Source organism: Nestor notabilis, unplaced genomic scaffold (genome assembly GCF_000696875.1).
Source record: "Nestor notabilis isolate BGI_N333 unplaced genomic scaffold, ASM69687v1 scaffold3257, whole genome shotgun sequence".
NCBI lineage: Eukaryota > Metazoa > Chordata > Aves > Psittaciformes > Psittacidae > Nestor > Nestor notabilis.
The window spans coordinates 1,757-20,702 of NW_009936734.1; the positions used below are offsets into that span (position 1 = coordinate 1,757).

Below are 18,946 nucleotides of genomic sequence, written 5' to 3' on the forward strand. Positions count from 1 at the left end.
AGAAAAGTCCCCAGGAATAAAAGTTCAGTCTGAGCCTGTTTAAAGTCTGGTAGTATCCCGAGAAAATAAACACAGCTGTACTCAGACTTCATTACTGAGGGTAAAAGTGAGACAGTGAGGCAAAAAGAGGCAATGATAGAGGAATCGCATATCTGGAGAAGGAGGAACTGCTCTTGGATGAGGGAAGTATAGCTGGCTCTGTATTTGGGTCACATTTGTCTAGGCTTAACTTTTTTTTTCCTTACATTAGGTCACCCTACTTAGTCAAACATTTCTAGAAATCTCTCAAAGTACCCCAAATAATTTTCGCTTTAGAGCAAATGTTCTGAATATGCAAAAAAGGCTGGTTTTAGAGTTATAATTTAGTGTAACTGGTTTATGAAACAGAGCCACCGTATATAAAATGCAAATAAATTATTTTATGCTATTTAGGTTAGAATAAAAATAACAGTAGCTCCTCTAAGTTTCAGTGGTGTTGGTTTAAAAATCTATTATGATGATGCTTTCTCAGCTCATGCTGAGCCATCCACTTACTGCATCAACTTGTAATAGTTGTATTTCATTTATTCCATAAGCAGAGCTAAATTCATGGAACAAAGGAGGTGTGCACATAAAATATCACCACAAAATCAGCACCTCACTATATATAGCAATTAAGTGATAACATTTTAACACTCATAAATACCTTCTTCTGTCTGTTTTCAGCAGCAGCCAACTGAGCTGACATTCTTTCTTGCATTTTCCTGCAGTGAGCCATAACAGCTTCTAAAATGGACAGAGGATTCATGCATATTGGCTTCTTTTCTTTATCACCAGCACCCGCCTCAAAGTCTCTCTGAAGAGCAAGAAACGGGTCACTCAGATTAAATCTTCCATATCGCTCCTGGATGAAAACCTCTTTGCGCCGGGCCTAACAAAAAAATCCAAACAGACAAGGAGATAAAGCTAAACACATGCTTTGGAGTATGTCAATACATAGAACAGACCTAAACCACAGGGAAAATTATGTTACCTTATGTTTTTAAAATATTCTTTTTAGGTATTTGTTTAATATCTCTAAAAGAAATAGTTATGTTGCACACAGATTTCATTATAGTTGATACAATTCACTACATTAAAAAAAAAAAAAAAACAAAACACAAATCCTTTCCCTTCTCAGTTCCACACAGACATATCAATTTGGAGCAGTTTCAGAAGTGTCACAAAAATAACCTCTTGGAAACTGGCTGATACAGGAAAGTGAAGAAAAACATTCTAAAATAAAGGTTTCTATTTCTGTGTATTAAAATGATGCTAGTAAAAGATGTGAAAACATGCTTTGTGTGTTAATCATAGTAACAAAGTATGTTAAAGTAAGTATTTTTCAAACAAAAAGACTGATGGTATATTTACACATATAGAGATTTTCGTAAGTAATGGGATATGCAGAAAGAAAAAATACCACCGAAGTTTTTCTGTAATTAAGACACTTCTCATATCTCTGTTCAAGAACCTCATAATCATGTTTCTCCATGCCACTATTTTAGAACATAATTGTATTTTCAAACTGCAGTACAACTCTTCATTGTCATAACAAGAACCCCCCCGCTAAAAAAACCCCAAACCAAAACCAAATTATACAATAAAGACCAGAGATAGTTTTGCTTGACAAATATTTGATTGTTCAGCCCAACATGAAAACAAAATCAGTTTCAGAGAAGCTATTTTTATACATTTAATACACAGTACACAGGAAGGCCACAGATTAAGCACTGAATTCTAACAGTCTTCATAGATATTGTTCCAAAATCTCAGGTTTAAGACCTATCTAATTTGGAGGCAGTGGGGGGAGAGCAATTCTTTAAAGTTGTATATCTCAAAAAAAAAATCAGGAAGAAAAAACACCGACAGTGCAGAGAAACACCATCAGAAATAAGAATCCCTCAGAAATGGACGAAACATTTATCTGTGACTTGGTTCAAATTCAATTTTGAAGAATAAGCAAAAAAAAGAGGAAGAATAAGCCAATTCCAAGATACAAAAGAGGAGGAACAAGCCTGATGCTTACCAAATGGGTTAGAAGATCATATGGAAAGCTTGAAGTTAAATTTGTAATATCTGAAAAGGTCGTAAAAGGTGACACATATTTCAGGGCATGAGAAACCAAAGAACATAAGAATTATGTTAGAAAAACTCTCTAGAGATGAACTACAACTAACATACCTTAGTGAATGCCCAGCTTTTTCCTACATGTTGTCTACAAAATTGAAATGTTGTAGGAAATTAAAAGAGAATTTGGCTGCAATAGACATAAGTATGCTTACATATTCTGGTGCTTGAAATACCTCTAGTCTATTTTTCAATTTGGTATTATAAATAGAACTTGAAATTATTTAATAAAAAGAGACAGGCCTTTGGGACATAACTTCAGAAAATGCTTACAGAGTTCATTCAGAGCTAAAGTCTAGCTAGGCTTCCAAAATCAGGTAGTGACTGGTTGAAGAGACAAAAATAAGCTGATAGAACCTAGTTAATTTTTATAAATTGTCTCACAAATAACTCCTAATTAGTCTAGTACTTTAATCCCTTAATTTTTAATTTAGATTTTAAAATCAAATGAAATAGCTAGTTCCAAAGCTAATACTGAGAAGCCAGGTGGGGAGGGACTGTATTTGTAGGTCCTGGTTCTATACACTGAAGTTACAGGACAGTATGCAGCTTACTAATTCAACCGTCATGTAAAGCAAACTATCAAAACCAAAAACCTGACTGGATTAAAGTGCCAAGCAGCTGACCAAGATGACAAACCCAAGCAGTTTAAGAATTTAAATGGAGATAGAGGCACAATGCATATATATAATCAGCAGTGTAAAATCCACTTATTTTATACAAAGTGAGCCATCAAAGTAAAGGCAAAAAAGGAACAAACACTGAGGTAGCAGCTCAGCTGTAAATAAATAAATAAATAAGTTTATACGGCCAGAGACCACCATCCTTAAATCCAGTAACCAACAGGAAAAGGAAACACAGTTAGAAAACCAGTGAAACAATGTGTACTATCCTTTTTTTTTTTTTTAATGGCTCATGAGTAGTTGTCCTCTCAGCACATACTGTATGTATGCAATGTGAATGTAGTCTTTGAAATGTTCTCTAACATTCATAGAAATTTACAGAGCAAGCAAGGCACCTGACAAAATAGTAACAGGACTGGGTGTTTGGATTCATTAATTAAGGGAAAGATTAAACTATATAGAAGGGATGAGCTCCACCTGAATGAAAATCAAAACAACCTGCTGGCATTAAGAATTAAAGTGGCTACTGGAAAGTCTGAAAGCTAAAGACTGGAAAAACCAGTGGGTCTTGAAGAGCACATGATTTGGGATGACTGACCCTGTCTGTAGGACTGAAGCCATAACTATATCCCCTCAAGCACAGGGTAAAACATTCAAACCATAAATAGCGAAGTCATCTCAGGACGCTTCTAACTCAAAAGGGAACTAAATGCAAAATATTAAAGCAAATGTTTCCACGTTTCTATGTAAGGAGTAAAAATATAAAATACAATGATGGGATGAGGATGCATTATTTCAAATGAAGGTAAAGCAGCTTGGTAGACTGGAATCAGTGAGTAGTTCCCTAAAACTTAGGCACAAAGTCGCAAGTTGGGCTTCGCTGGGTTTTTTTTCAGATGATTCCTCTGGCCCCTATGTAATACTTCTGTCTCTTGGCACTTCAATAAAGTACATCACATATGAGGAATAGAAATACTAGAATCAGAAAAATTTCTCTTACACCATCTTTTGCCACTGACTTTCAAGCCATAAGAGCTAGTAGCAATATCAAGATACCTGATTTTTATGTCACTCATTATCTGGGGAATGTACAGTCTAATGCCATAGGGGTAATTAATCCTTTAACATAGTCTCTGCATAACTTGGTGACTGTGCTAAAACAGCATTAGCAGCATCTCATATATTAACTTCAATTACACAGAGATATAGACAGAAAAAAAAAAACATTTTAAAAGTTGATTTGTGAATCACAGTATGTTTTACAGAATTGTATGGGTTGGAAAGAACCTTAAAGATCATCTAGTTCCAACTCTCTGCCACCAGCAGGGACACCTTCCACTAGACCAGGTTTCTCAAAGTGCCATTCAACCTGGCCTTGAACACTTCCAGGGATGGGACAGCCACAGCTTCTGTAGGCAACCTGTGCCAGCACCTCACCACCCTCACAGTAAAGAATTTCTTCCCAATATCTAATCTATCTGAATCTACCTTCTTTCAGTTTAAAGCCATTCCCCCATGTCCTATTCCTATAGGCCATTGTAAAAAGTCCCTCTCCAATTTGTCAGTCCCTTTAGGTACCAGAAGGCTGCTCTAAGGTCTCCCTGCAGCCTTCTCTTCTCCAGACTGAACGACTAACTAACTGAATAACTGAATGCACTTTCAAACAGAAGATTTTCAAAACTAGACAGAATATGCATCCACTGTAGGAGGTAATCAGGACTGCTGCATTGTAAAAGGTGTTATATGAATTTATAAGCCAACGGCTTTATTTTTCTGTACACACTCATCTCCACAGTGACTAGCCTTTTAATTGAAGGGCTGAGATTGAATTATTTAAAGGTATAAAAAGACATCCATGAGAAATTATACTTTTTGCAGCCTATGCCAGTGGTACACAAAATTATGACTTAAGACTTTACCTAAATCCTCCAACAGGCAACTGCTAATGAAAACTGACAATAAGCACACGCAAATCAAGACAAAATACCTAAAAACAAAGGAAAACCCCCTTTAAATAGTTAATTCACAAAATTCACTATAGTGACAGAGTAAAAGCTTAAACTTGCATACAACAGCTTTTGAATTTAGTCCAAGAAGAACATCACATTATTTAAATCCTTAAATGGGGTCTGGAATGTTAAACAAGGAGACTAAAATAAGAGTGCAACCACTACTTAGAAAGAACAAAACCCCAGAGTTTCCTTACCGACAGGTTGGTCTATAGCATTATGTTAGATCAAGGATGGACTACGAGTTTATACTAAAAAAAAAAAATAAAATACAGTAGAACTGAAAAATATCTTCAGAGAGGAATGAAAGATGATCAAAAGGTACAACATGGCTTCTCTTCAAGGAAGAGCTAAGTAGAAATAGGACTTTTCAGTGTGATACATAGGCAATGCGGGAGAAATGCACTAGAGGTCTGCACCGCGACAGGACAAATGGCAATCGTCCCATGATCTAATAAGGACAATTCAAGTTGGACACAAACACTTCTCACTGAGAGCAGATAAGCACTGGAATGTGTTGCCAAGGGAAAAACATACAACCTCTGTCACTGGGAGATTTCCAAAACTAGATTGGATAATGCCATCAGCAACCCAATCATGTTTGATGTTAGTCCTGCTTCAAGCAGAAGATTGGACTGAATGATCTCTCAAGGTGCCTTCCAACCTAAATTACTCTATGATTAGTGATTTCTTCGAAGACTGTTATTTTTTTATCTCGTAGATGCTCTCAGAGGAAGGAAAAACAACCAAATACTTAATGGTGGAATAAGTCCTATGTCTTGGTTTGGATCATGAAAACCATTTTTATGACTTAGAAAACAGTGATACTTTGGAAAAAAAAAAAATCAGTACTGAATGCTAGGAATTGTGCATCTGTGTGACACAAGGGGAAGGTTTACTCTCAAATTTTCTGTCCTAGATCTGCAGCCAAAAGAATCTGGAGGGTCATGCTGTAAGATAAACTGCTTCTTTTATTACTCTCTCAGGGAGCCTATCTCCTACCATGTACAGCAGGACACTTCATTCACCCCTACACCAACTTTCTTCACAGTGTTCAAGTCACCTCTATGCACCTATCTATCAGCTCTGTCCTGGACACTTCCATCTCTCAAACTGACCCTTTGCAGTCACTGACCCCATTTATCTTCTGGCAGATGAAGACTGGCAGCAGGGTGTGCAGGAATGGAGGTATCTGGATGGTGGGCTGTGAGAAAAGCAAATCCAGTATAAGAACTGGCCTTGCAGTCACATTCTTTTTATGTTCTACTTCAGAGGAAGAAAAAAAATATAAACCTATTTTTGTGAGCAAACTGAGAATTATGAAGTCTAATTAGATTCCCCCCACCTGTCAGTTACTGAAATGAGAATTATGGGGGCGGAGATGTCTTCAAATAGTATCCATTGTACTGTGGACTTAAAGCCAAAAGCTTAAAAAAAACCCAAGGAAAAACAAATACAACAAAAAATAAGCCCAATGATGAAAAATGAAAAATTAATCACATAATATATGTCATATTGATAGTTCTGTTTTGGTAGTAATCTATGTTGATGTTAGTTGCACACATTTGCTGAAATGAGTTTTCATTATCAGCTTACATAATCAAGCAACAGAATATATAACCAACGGTATTCTCCCCCAATGTATCTCAGACTTTCCTCTTCATTTACCTGCCAAGTTAAGAGTTCAACAAGTCTGAGTCTTCCATGCAGCAACTGATGATAAACATCAAAATAGGACTGCACGTCCTACACTGCTGTGGAACAATGTAGCTGAATTAAAGCTGTCCCACAATCCTTAAACAAAATTTCCTTCCTTTCAAGAGCATTTGTTCCTCTGATTAATTTCCTTTTCCACATATACTAAAATTGTTTCAACAGATGTTGATGGGCTCATGTTAATATTTTCTGTTGACATATGTATTAGGGAGTGGTAAAAGGTTTTCTAAAACTAACTGGCACAGGAAAGGAGGCAGTAAAAGCTTATTTTATGTGTTATGTTAAAGACAAGGGAGGCCCTTCATTCTAAATAAAACTGAACGGGAAATGAATTTTTTAAAAGAGGAAAGTGGCTGAAAGAGAACATGTTTATAAATCTTACCCAGTAGCATTGTACAGTGTCTTGAAATGATTTCCTGGAGATATTTATTTAAGCAAAAGAGAATTATTAGTAAGCATAGTAAGCATGAAGTCATAATAAAAGCATTACTTTCAGAGACACCTGCATATGATGTCTTACTATGAGTAATTAAGAATGACTCTTTAAAGAATGCTAGCAATTTGGCAACACAGTAGGGTTTGGGAGCTTTGTTGGCTTTTTTTTTTTCCATGCAGGTGTAAATGAATGTTTTCAAAGTATCATATGAAATGGCACTTACATGTAAAGTTTCACAAAACAAACTAAAAATTGAAATGTAAACATCAATGACTGCTGAAGGAATGGTATCCTGCAGCATGATTTCTGTCAATGAACACGTGATGCTCAAATTCTCCATACGATCTTAACTACAGTCTAAATCCCTTTCTTTAGCATTATGACAGTGCATACCTATGCAAAGTCTACCAGTGCATTAGATTTTATGTACAGGTTGATTCTGCTCTGACAGACCTATACAATTGTTTCATACTATAAAATACACTTTTTACAGAGACTGATCAAGATCATGTATGAATTCAATTCTTTTTGTAAAGTACTAATAAAGAAAATATACTCATTTAGTAAATTTTTAATGTTAAGGCACCTGTATTCATAAAAAGCATTCAAAACTGACTTGGAGCATTGTCTTACAAGTCATAGCCCTGCAAATATATCAATGAAATTTGTTACAGTGAATAGACTGCATGAAAGTGGAGATACAATTAGTTTTTCTAGAAAAGCTACCCCAAGTATGAACCATTAAAATAAGAGTAACAACAAAAAGTTGCATTATTCTCTCATTCATAACAGCCCAGAGAACATCTCCAAAAATTTGTAATTTGCAAAGTAACCATAACTCCACCTCTCAGAATCACATAGCTTTAAATCCCAGCTTTTAAAAAACATTTTTCAAGGTAAAAATAAAGCTTTGAATATAAAGATACGTTGTTTTACAAGGTTGTTTAAGAAGATAGATTAAAAGGTTGTTTAAGAAGATATATTAAAAAAAATTAATTTTAAGGCATAAAAGGTCAACAATGAAAACAACAGCAAACCTGATTTTATCCATTTCATGCTAAGTATTCAAACACTAAAACGGTTGCAAAAAGCTATCCGATTCCCTTTTCTCTGCACTAAAAAGGAGACTTAAAAGTACAATATGCCTAATAATTAATTAAAAACTATGTATAGGAGGACAAACACTTAACTAACTCTTGAAAAAATCCTGATTTACAAGATAACAGAAAGCACTGAAGAAGAATTATACAACCCAGGTAATGATCAAGCCTGAATTTCCTTAGGGGTCTGTCTCTAAAAAGAGTGCCACTCAATAGCACCAGTTTACCACTACCCTAATAGTGCTAAGTAGCACAACCTCCTTCTCCCTGTTACCTGACAAAAACCTCCATGCAAGGAAGAGGTACAGACAGGACAGCCAGACACAGTTCTGATTTTTCATTACTAATTTCCTCTCTTAGATTAATGAAAAGCCACTACTTCAAGGTTGTGTACTTAAAAATGAAAAGGCCATATCACAAACCTAAGATCAGTTACTAACAGAACAGTACCAATAAGGAAAACCAGTCCAGTCAATATAAAACATTCTTCATTTCTCACAGATGTGAAAGGTGAAACTCAGGCCTTGCACTAAGTTTCTAAAAGAGGAAGGAGAAAAAGCTCAAGTGGTGAAAGTACATGTGTTTTTAATTGAAAAGAGCTATCCAGATGTTCTATATAAAGACATTGGACCTATTTTATCACAGCTTTGTTGACTGATGCGTAAACATTTGAAAATTTTAGGTCAGTATCTTGTAAGGAAATGACACTGTTTAATGCTCTAATTATCAAACCACCCAGACATTTACTTTTGAAAATAATATAGATTTTCATACTAATAATGAGTTTCAAAAAACAGAAGAGTCTTGAGCTTTCTAGTTTCTTTAAATAAGCATTTGGCATCTAAATTTTTGCATGTTCAAATTTATAGTTCAAATTTATGCAAATCAATTCATAATTCTTTGCATGGAAATGTGTCAGCCATTCTTCTGAAGAGCTGAAGGAAATCTGACTTCATCTCTAACAAAAAAAGAGCACTTTAACCTCCATGCTTAGCAGTTAAAAAGTTTCTACAGCTCAGTAACAGACAAAACATACCAAAGGCATTCAGATTTTATATTTTCAAGCTATCAAAAGCTCAGTTAAAATATCATCCCATATTAGTGCATAGCAATTACATGACTACCAAACTTGAATTATTTCAATGAAAACATATGCAAATTAAGAGTTCAAAATGCACTCATCCAGCAGAGTCAACATGGTTTCACAAAGTCCTGTTTAACTAATTTGATACTCTTCTGCGATAAGATGGATGAAGAGAAGGTGGTGGATGTAGTTTTTCTGGATTTTAGTAAGGCTTTTGCTACTGTCCCTCACAGGATCCTTCTGGACAAGGTCTCCAGCTGTGAGATGAACGGCTTCAGAGTGCACTGGGTGAAGGACTGGCTGAAGGGCAGAGCTCAAAGGTGTGTAGTCAATGGAGCTGCATGTGGCTGGCAACTAGTCACCAGTGGGGTTTCTCAGGGTTCAATTCTAGGGGCCAGTTCTGTTGAATACATTCATCAACGATGCAGGAGTTGAATGCACCAGCGGCAAGTTTGCTCATGATACCAAACCGGGAGGTGCTGTTGACTCTCTTGAGGGCCAAGAGGCCTTGCGGAGGGATCTAGATGGACTGGACCTCTAGACAATGACTAATGGGATGAAATTTAACAAGTTGAAATGCCAGATTCTGCACCCGACATGGAGTAATGCTGGGTACAAATATAGACTGGAGTGGCTGGGGAGCAGCCCTGCAGAAAAGGGATCTGGTGGTGCTGGTTGGCAGCAGACTCAATAGCAGTCAGTAGCAGTGTGCTCTGGCAGCTAAGAGGGCAAACCACATCCTGGGGCGCATCAAACACAGAATGACCAGCAGGTCAAAAGAGGTGATTAACCTGCTGTATTCAGCATCGGCACAGCCTCACCTTGAACACTGCGTGCAGTTCTGCGCAGTTCCACAATTTAAGAAGTATGTGAAGGTCCCTCAATGCATCTAGAAGGAGAGCAGCAGAGCCGGTGAAAGGACTGGAAGGAAGGTCCTATAAGGAGCAGCTGCGGACTTTGGACCTGTCTAGTCTAGAGAAAAGGAACCTGAGTGGCAACCTCATTGTTCTCTACAGCTTCTTGAGGAGGGGAAGTGGAGGAGGGGTTGAGCTCTTCTCCCAGGTCTCCAGGGAGTGAAGAAGCTGAATGAATAAATAGATTTAACTAAATAAATTTGATTTCTAGAATGGAACTTTTTACAGTAAACAGAATACTCTTCTGCATTGTATATTTTGAACTTTATGCCCTTTATTAAAACTTTAAAGCAATTTTCCAGCTAGTACTCTCTTTACAGATAACATTACTTAAAAGTTACCAACTTTAAAATTGTCATATAACAGCTTATACTTCCACAATATCTAGCTAAATTTTACTCTGCTATTTCAGAGAGAACTCACTATAATCACTGTTGCTTTATTTTCTCAAATTTTCCATTTATCCACACAAATGGAACACTAGCTTTTATAAGAAAACCAGTGCTAAGTATTTTCAGTACATTGCCAGAGCTCCTAAGACAGATGCTTCTCTCTGGGAGGACTGCAGGTGGAAAGACCTATTCACCAGTCAGAACAGCATCAAAATGGAGTGGGAGGAAGAAAAGTGTGGGAACACATACACCCAAGCATAATCAAAATAACTGCTGCTATGTGAATCTTTTAACAAGTGTTGAATTCGCAAAGGACCCCAATCAAATCTCTTATTCATAATTATTTTTATTTATGACTATCATAATTTATTTGGAAGAACCAAGAACAAACCTTATACATTTTCTTCCTTCAGCAACACTAACATGAAGAGACACACAAACAAAAGAAAGAAGTGTTATGCTATCAGTTGCACTTTAGTGTTACCATCAACAAAATTAACTGTACCATTAATTGGCATAGAGGAAATATCCTGTGTATGTTCCCTTAACTAGAAGTGGAAAATTTCAGTTCATGTAATAATACAGATAGGATGATCCGGTTACAATTTTCATTGTCAGCAACGTGAATAATGATGGCAACCAGATAAAACACTGTAAATAAGTTACCCTAACAATGAAGTCACAGCTGCATTATTCATAAAGATCACAGAAATGGAGAAACAGTTACATGAACAGGATGTTGGAATTTATTATTATTACTTTTACAAATAGTGTGTGTATCTTTACTCACTAGTTTATATTGGATTATGCAGAAAGATCAAATGAGGATAGGAGGAATCAAGTGGGAAAGACACAGTAATTATCCAAATAATAAACCAGCAGAATACTTTCAGCTAAAGTAATAGTTACATGCCTGGCAACAATAAAGAGATTCAGATCTAATGTGAAAAACAAACAAAAAATACTTTTATCAATTAAACCATCACTGTTGGAAAGGACAGAGTGAAAAGGATGTTTGCAATGCAAGGTCATAGTTTTCATATGAGAAAACTAGTCTCAGTTTCATACTTGTAATCTCCAATTTTAGGACAGCCTGGAATAAGGGTATGTACCTGAGTAGTGAAGCTTTAGCTTAGTAAAACCACACATATACAGGACTGTTTTAATATGGTTTGCCAAAAGTTTTGGTTTGCTCAGTGCTTAATATCTCCCTTTGGCAAACAGCAAATAACTACCACAAGAAATGATGTAACATGACGGAAAACTTATTTTGTCAGTAGCTTCTGGAAGAGGCCTATATATGTGTCCAAATACCAGCTTAAAGCAGCTAACCAGTCCAGGGAATGCTGCTGCTACATCCCCAACATATATTAGAAAAGGTGAGACTTGGTTCCATTCAAACTGAAATGCAAGAAATGAGGATGCTTCTGAAAGGAAAATCCAAATACAGTTCACTTGATACCTTTCAACATGGAAGGAAAAGTATTTTTTTGTTAGTTATCCAAGCTTACTATGAGAACTACTTGCTTACATAAGAACTACAAGCTTACTATGAGAACTGGAACTTCAAAAAAACCCACAAGACCACTGAATATAAGAAGAGCAAATATTTTCCTAGGCATCTGAAATGATCTTTTAAATAATATACTATGTATAAAGTCAACCCACCAATACCATAAACAGTATTTCCAAATTATTAGGTGGACTTTGGCAGTACCAAGGATAAGGTATAAGACCGTCCTTTAATTTCAAAACATTTCCTGAAACAATGTTAGGTTTTGCTTTCTTCAAACGGGCTTGGTCATTTTCTCATGAAACAGAAACTATTTTCTTACCCTGTAACCAGTCATGCAATTCTCAGAAATTGAGGTCCATGCAGGTATTTACTGGAATAGAGTTAGTTCCTTAAATTGTTTGGCAATAAAGTGTATCAAAACATGTCAAGTAATTTCATAAAAATAAATTTAGCATACATAATATAAACTAAAAAAAAAACCCACCCCAAAACAAACAAACAAAATACCAAGCAAAAAACCCCCAAAAAACAAATCACCCCACAAAACACAAACAATAGAAACAAACAAAACACCCCAAACAAAAAAAAAACAAAAACAAACTCCAAAAAACAAACCCCAATATATAAACCATGATCAAGATAGGGAAAAATAAATAATCAAAATTTGAACATTCTTTAAGGGTGTGTCTAGCACCACTTTTTCAGTTAGTTAAACAAAGAACATGCTGCATTAATTTGAAACTTTAAATAAACCACAGTTAAAGAAATCATTCCAAGCTAAGCTTTAAATCATTTCATCTACCCATCCGTCTGAGGTTTATTCATATTTCATAGATTCCTTGCAATCAATTTTAAATAGGTTGCAATAGTGAAATAATACTTTGGACAGCCATGTTCTGAAAATTACTATAAATTAATATTAAGGAAAAAAAAAAAAGCTTTAATAATAACCAGAATACCAGAATCATTGCACAGGTAAAGACAAACTGTATTTAAAGGCAGAAAAAAAAAAAAAAAACCGCATACACAACCATAATTAAAGTCAATAAATCCAAAGTAATGACCAGATGAGCGAGGACACAAATTGCAGATCTTTACATCCCCAAAATCTTGTAAAAATCAAATTTTTGCAAAGGAATTGCAACATGCAAAAATGACAATGCAAACAGGACATTTTCTGACTTCTATTTCATGGTTTGCTTCTGCCACTGACGCCCATCATACTGTCTACAACAATAACCTTCTGTTACATACAGTTTAACATCTTCTGCTCCTCCTTCTACCTAATAACCATTTTTCAAAGACACCTGCTACAAAACAGGCTGTCTTACTGGCTGCCAGAAAGCTCTAAAGCCGCCTTCTCTGTGCTTTTAGCTCCATTCTTTGGTACAAGAGTGCCATGGGATTCAGACATGTAAGAGAAGTTCAGATTTGCATTTTAAATTCACAACTTAACACAATTACTGCAGGGTAGGGTCTTCGTAATTTGTAGGTGGTGTAGCTTCCTTTGACAGATTACACTTAATATACATGTAATTTTTTTACCTATGAGTCAATTTGAGAACAACTAAACTACACGGATTCATTCCCTTTTTCCACATAGCTCCCAGGTTTTTTCCCCTCTAACCCCAAAGTTCATTCTAGAAGTACTAAGTCTTATAATACAGTTCTTGTTGACTGTGCAGTAGTTCTTTATCCACACACAATTGACAATTATGGTGTATGTAATGATTATATTTTAATGTATAAGTTACAGAGTACAGGCAAAACCAAGTATCACCCTGCATCGCAAGATGCAGAAAACAATACATTACATTTAAAAGAAAATTAAACTCTAACTGATAAATCAAATTTTCTTTAAAATCTCAAACTGCAGTAGGCAAAGGTCTGCCTTGGCCAAGTGAGGGAAGCCCTTTTGCTAGACAGAAGTCACCAGGAAGCACTGACAAGTACAGCTTACGAGTATCTACAGCTCTCCTTCCAAATGTTTTACTTAATATTTACTTGATTTTTTAATTTTTTTTTTAATCAAGGAACAGCTAATTCATTACTGAAAATGCAGAGCCAGTCATGAAATGCTCTTCATTCTGTATAGTTATATGTACACATGACAGTTAAAATAGTCCATATTTTCAATGACATTAAAATCATAGAATCATATAATAGTTAGGGTTGGAAAGGACCTTAAGATCATCTAGTTCCACCCCCCCTGCCATGAGCAGGGACACCACACACTAAATTACGTCGCCCAAGGCTCTGTCCAGCCTGGCCTTGAACACCGCCAGGGTTGGAGCATTCACAACTTCCTTGGGCAACCTATTCCAGTGCCTCACCACCCTCACAGTGAAGAACTTCTTCCTTATATCTAACCTAAAGTTCCCCTGTTTAAGTTTAAAGCCATTACCCCTTGTCCTACCACTAGAGTCCCTAATGAAGAGTCCCTCCCCAGCATCCTTGCAGGCCCCCTTCAGATATTGGAAGGCTGCTATGAGGTCTCCACGCAGCTGAACAGCCCCAACTTTCTCAGCCTATCTTCATACGGGAGGTGCTCCAGTCCTCTTACCATCCTTCTGGCCCTCCTCTGGACTTGCTCCAACAGCTCCATGTCCCTTTTATGTTGAGGACACCAGAACTGGACACAATACTCCAAGTGAGGCCTCACAAGAGCAGAGTAGAGGGGCAGGATCACCTCCTTTGACCTGCTGGTCATGCTTCTTTTGATACAGCCCAGGATACGGTTGGCTTTCTGGGCTGCAAGCGCACACTGCCTGCTCATGTCGAGTTACTTGTCAATCAACACCCCCCCAAGTCCTTCTCCGCTGGGCTGCTTTGAATCTCTTCTCCACCTAGCCTGTAGCTGTGCCTGGGGTTGTGCAGACCCAGGTGTAGGACCTTGCACTTGTCTTGGCTAAACTACATGAGGTTGGCATCAGCCCACCTCACAAGCGTGTCAAGGTCCCTCTGGATGGCATCCCTTCCCTCCAGCGTATCAACCGAGCCACACAGCTTGGTGTCGTCGGCAAACTTGCTGAGGGCGCACTCAATTCCATTGTCCATGTCACCCACAAAGATGTTAAACAACACAGGTCCCAACACCGATCCCTGAGGGACACCACTCGTTACTGGTCTCCACGTGGACATTGAACCGTTGACCACAACTCTGCCTGCAGCCATCCAGCCAGTTCTTTATCCACTGAGTGGTCCATCCATCAAATTGATGTCTCTCCAATTTAAAGACAAGATAAAACTGTATTGTTCAGTGCTTAATTATTGTCAGCCAAAACTGAAAGACAAGTTTACTAATAATAGCCTTCCACAATGCTCAGCTCAGAATTTGAAATCAAACTAGCTTGAGCAGCAAATGCATTCTGCCATTTGGGGAGAAAGAGACTCCAGAAGAACATTTTACAATGACCCATCTGGCACTTTCACAAGCAGGGTCCATCTGTCTTAAATTTATGAATGATCATAATGGTAGAAAACATTGGGGAATTTCAGGAAGTAAACATGCGGATATAAAGGGTTTTTTTGTTTGGTTGAGTTTTGTTCGGTTGTTTGGTTTTTTTAAATACAGACCAAATCAACTTTTATTTCCTACTATATTTTAAAAAGCAATCCTGGAACAGGGCATTTATAGGTATACAGTGACTATGTCAACATTAACAGGTAGTGCAGCACAGCAACACAATCAGCACTGAGGATATGCCTATGGTCCTGCCATTTGGAAGGAAGTGTTACTTAGGACTAGCTCTGCTCTCAGTTCAGTTTACACAGTCAGAGTGATCTGTGAAGCAAATCAAAGCAAAGGTAGGTGGGGACAATAGGGAGAGTTTCTTCAAAAGTGTGCTCTTGCTTTGGATGTTAATGTAGTTCACTCAAGTAGTTCATTTACACACTCATATATTACATAGATACATAAAAAATGGCCTTTGTCATAATGAACCTCAAGATCTTACAAGCTACCAGTATCACTAGAATTTTCTAATACAACATTCATACAAAGAAGAATTTCTGTTGTTCTGAAACGCAATACTTTGCAAAACAATGTTCAACTTGATTCGGTATACTTCTATAAAAAAATGGAGCAGAATTTTGAAGTAATGTCGGATTATACCATTCTAGCCTTTGAAATGGAGTGTCTTTTCATTTCAGATAATTATTTAAGAAATTTCTGAAACAACCTGATCATTTAAAGAGAAATGATTCTCCTAAAAAGTATTACAGCTATTTTTAAAGACTTGCTTTAAATTACTGAATTTCTCATGGAATTGCATACCAATACCCTACTAGTGATAAAATGATTAACAGGAGAGTTGGAACCTGAAAACTGGCATTGAACATAGAATACATTATCCATTTTAAAGAAACATGGTGTAACCTACACAGTAATCACTATACTTTCTAGAACTTGTTAATCCTTATTTTAAATCTTTTTAGACTGGAAGCTTTTTAAGGTAAAGCTAATAGAATGGGTTATTAAACTTAAAAATGGCTATTAATTTCCATCTTCCGACCTACCTATTTCATTACATTAACATCCACACCTTCATTACAAAATTCAACCACTGCTCTTCAAGCACTCACATGCCTTGCTAGTGGAAGGCAGGAATTATCTTACATGGATTTTCTACTCAGACATAATATAGAAAGTACAATTCATTTCCAGCTCTGTTGATCAGTCTGCAGGACTGTCAAAAGGCTTAGATTCAGGGAGATAGACTGTACTTACAATTTGGGCAAAACTAACTCCCACAGTAGAGATCTTTTTCTTCTCCTATTTCTATAAACTTAGATAATACAACTTCAATTCTCTCTGCAGCTAAATTAACAAAGTCTGATTTTTCCCTATTCTGTATTCTCTATTAAGACACCACAAATCTCTGTCCTTCCTTCAACCAAGGCCCTATGACTTTTCTTTCCCAGCTGCCTGGTTTTATGACACGACCTATTTCTGAAATGCTTAGCATTTTGCCAGACTTTGCAGATACTGGCTAACAGATTCAACAGACATTGGTACAAACACATGCATAGAAAATAAGCTTTCCTGACTCATGAAGTTATGGTAAAAATTAAATACAGTAGTGCTTTACAACACTGAAGAAATACCTACAACCAAATTCACCTTGCCATTCTCATCCTGTCCTCTTGACCTGGCCATCATGTACACAGAATCTGTTAATCTGGAACTCACTTCATCTCAGAGAAAAGACACTGCTCCACAGCAATGATATTGTAGTAATTTTTAATTAACTACCATTGTTGGTATTGTCTATTCTTTTAGCCATTTATTTCACTGGTAATTTTTCCCAACAATCCAAGAAAGTTGTTCTAACTATGTGTGCTGCTTCCATCTGTCCCAGTTATCCACGTAAACTTGTCAGCCTGTAATAACGGGATTATATATTTCTAATGCAAGGGTAATGTGGCCACATAATTAACGCATAAGCCTGGCCTTCCACGGTTGTGATCTCATAGTTGTTCTATGAGGTGGGCAACAGGCACAAACTGAAACACAAGAAGTTCCATCTGAATATGAGGAAGAACTTTTCTGTTAGGGTGACTGAGCACTGGAACAGGCTGCCCAGAGAGGCTGTGGAGCCTCCTTCTCTGGAAGGATTCAAAAGCTTGTCTGAACGCAATCCTGGGCGACCTGCTCTAGGTGAACCTGCTTTAGCAAGTGGCTGGACTAGACAATCTCCTGAGGTCCCTTCCCACCTCAACCATTTTGTGATTCTATGACACGAATTTGCATTTTTGTGTCCACATTAATTAATGCATACCACAGAAGCAAGTATAATATAAATTTCATTTTCATTTTACCATTCACCATCTAACAAAATTTTCATAGGCAAATAAAATTAATAAAAAAGAAACAAAAATCCCAACTAAGTTGGGCTGTAAAATTTTAAATGAAAAATAACTTCCTAATGATTTAACTTTATGAGAGAATCACTACTAAAAACAGCATTTAGTATTCGTAATTCCATGCTTGGAAGCTAACACTAGCACTTCTATCCATCATGTGAGGGTCAATGCACTTTGAAAAATCCTCTAGAAAGCAAACAGATACAGCCACCATTTTAGGGCTGGAGAAAAAAGAAGAACAAACAAAAACAGATCAAAAACCAAATCAAAACAATGAATGAATACTGTATTTCAGCTCATAGTTGTGGAAGGCCAGACCTGTGCTTTGATTATGTGGCCATATTACCTCCACATTAAGAATATATTATCCCCTTATCACAGGCAGACAAGTTTACTTGGATAACTGAGACCGAAGGAGGCAGCAGCCAGAGTTATGTCTCCCTCCTTTTTTAACTATATCCATTCCCGATAGCAATTAAACAACATGTTATTTCTCATTAATGAAATTACTCCAATGATTTAAATGCTAATCTGAATTTAATTTTAATTGCAGTGCAACTTCCATGATGGAGCTACTAAAATGAAGAAATTACAGTTAGAAAGAACCATCTTATGTCCTTTGTTGTAGTAGTTATACAAAATCAGAGTGCTAATGAGAAGGATTTACACAAAGATCACCTCTTTGAGGTGAATCCTGCTGCTCCTCTCCACAGCATATTAACTGTTCACTTGGAGAATAAATCTGGAAATGTGACCCTAAGGTCTGCTCTTCCAAGGCTGTTGGTCTTCACAGGGCTAAGTTTGTCCAGCACCTTAAACTGCTCTGGTTGGTAACATTTTCAAATCTGAATTTCTCCAGCTTCCAAATTCCAGACTGCCACTCTTCCCCCCCAAAAAAAACCCAAAAAAATCCCCACACCATAAATAGTGTTCAGATAGATTAACTCAGCAAAATGTTGTGAGTTCTGTATTGTACAAATCAGAGTATACTATAATAAATTTATACAGGCTGAGTGCAAAAAACCCCTAGGCTTTTCTGTTTACATCAAAGCACTATACTACTTTGACAGCAACAGGAGATATTGACCCAGTTAGATAAAGTTTCAATTGCTGAAGCAGGAAGCAACAATCCTTTTTTAGAAG

The 18,946-nt window shown here is 36.8% G+C and overlaps 1 protein-coding gene across 1 annotated transcript in view; it reads right to left on the reverse strand.

The window, feature by feature from the left end:
• Nucleotides 1-685: 685 nt before the first annotated feature.
• Nucleotides 686-18,946, reverse strand: part of LOC104408761 (cortactin-binding protein 2-like) — a gene marked incomplete at both ends in the record, with an annotated part of 22,813 nt that continues 4,552 nt past the window's right edge. The window contains one exon of the mRNA XM_010018467.1: nucleotides 686-910. Within this exon, the coding sequence (XP_010016769.1) occupies nucleotides 686-910 (225 nt within the window). The remainder of the gene's footprint in view (nucleotides 911-18,946) is intronic.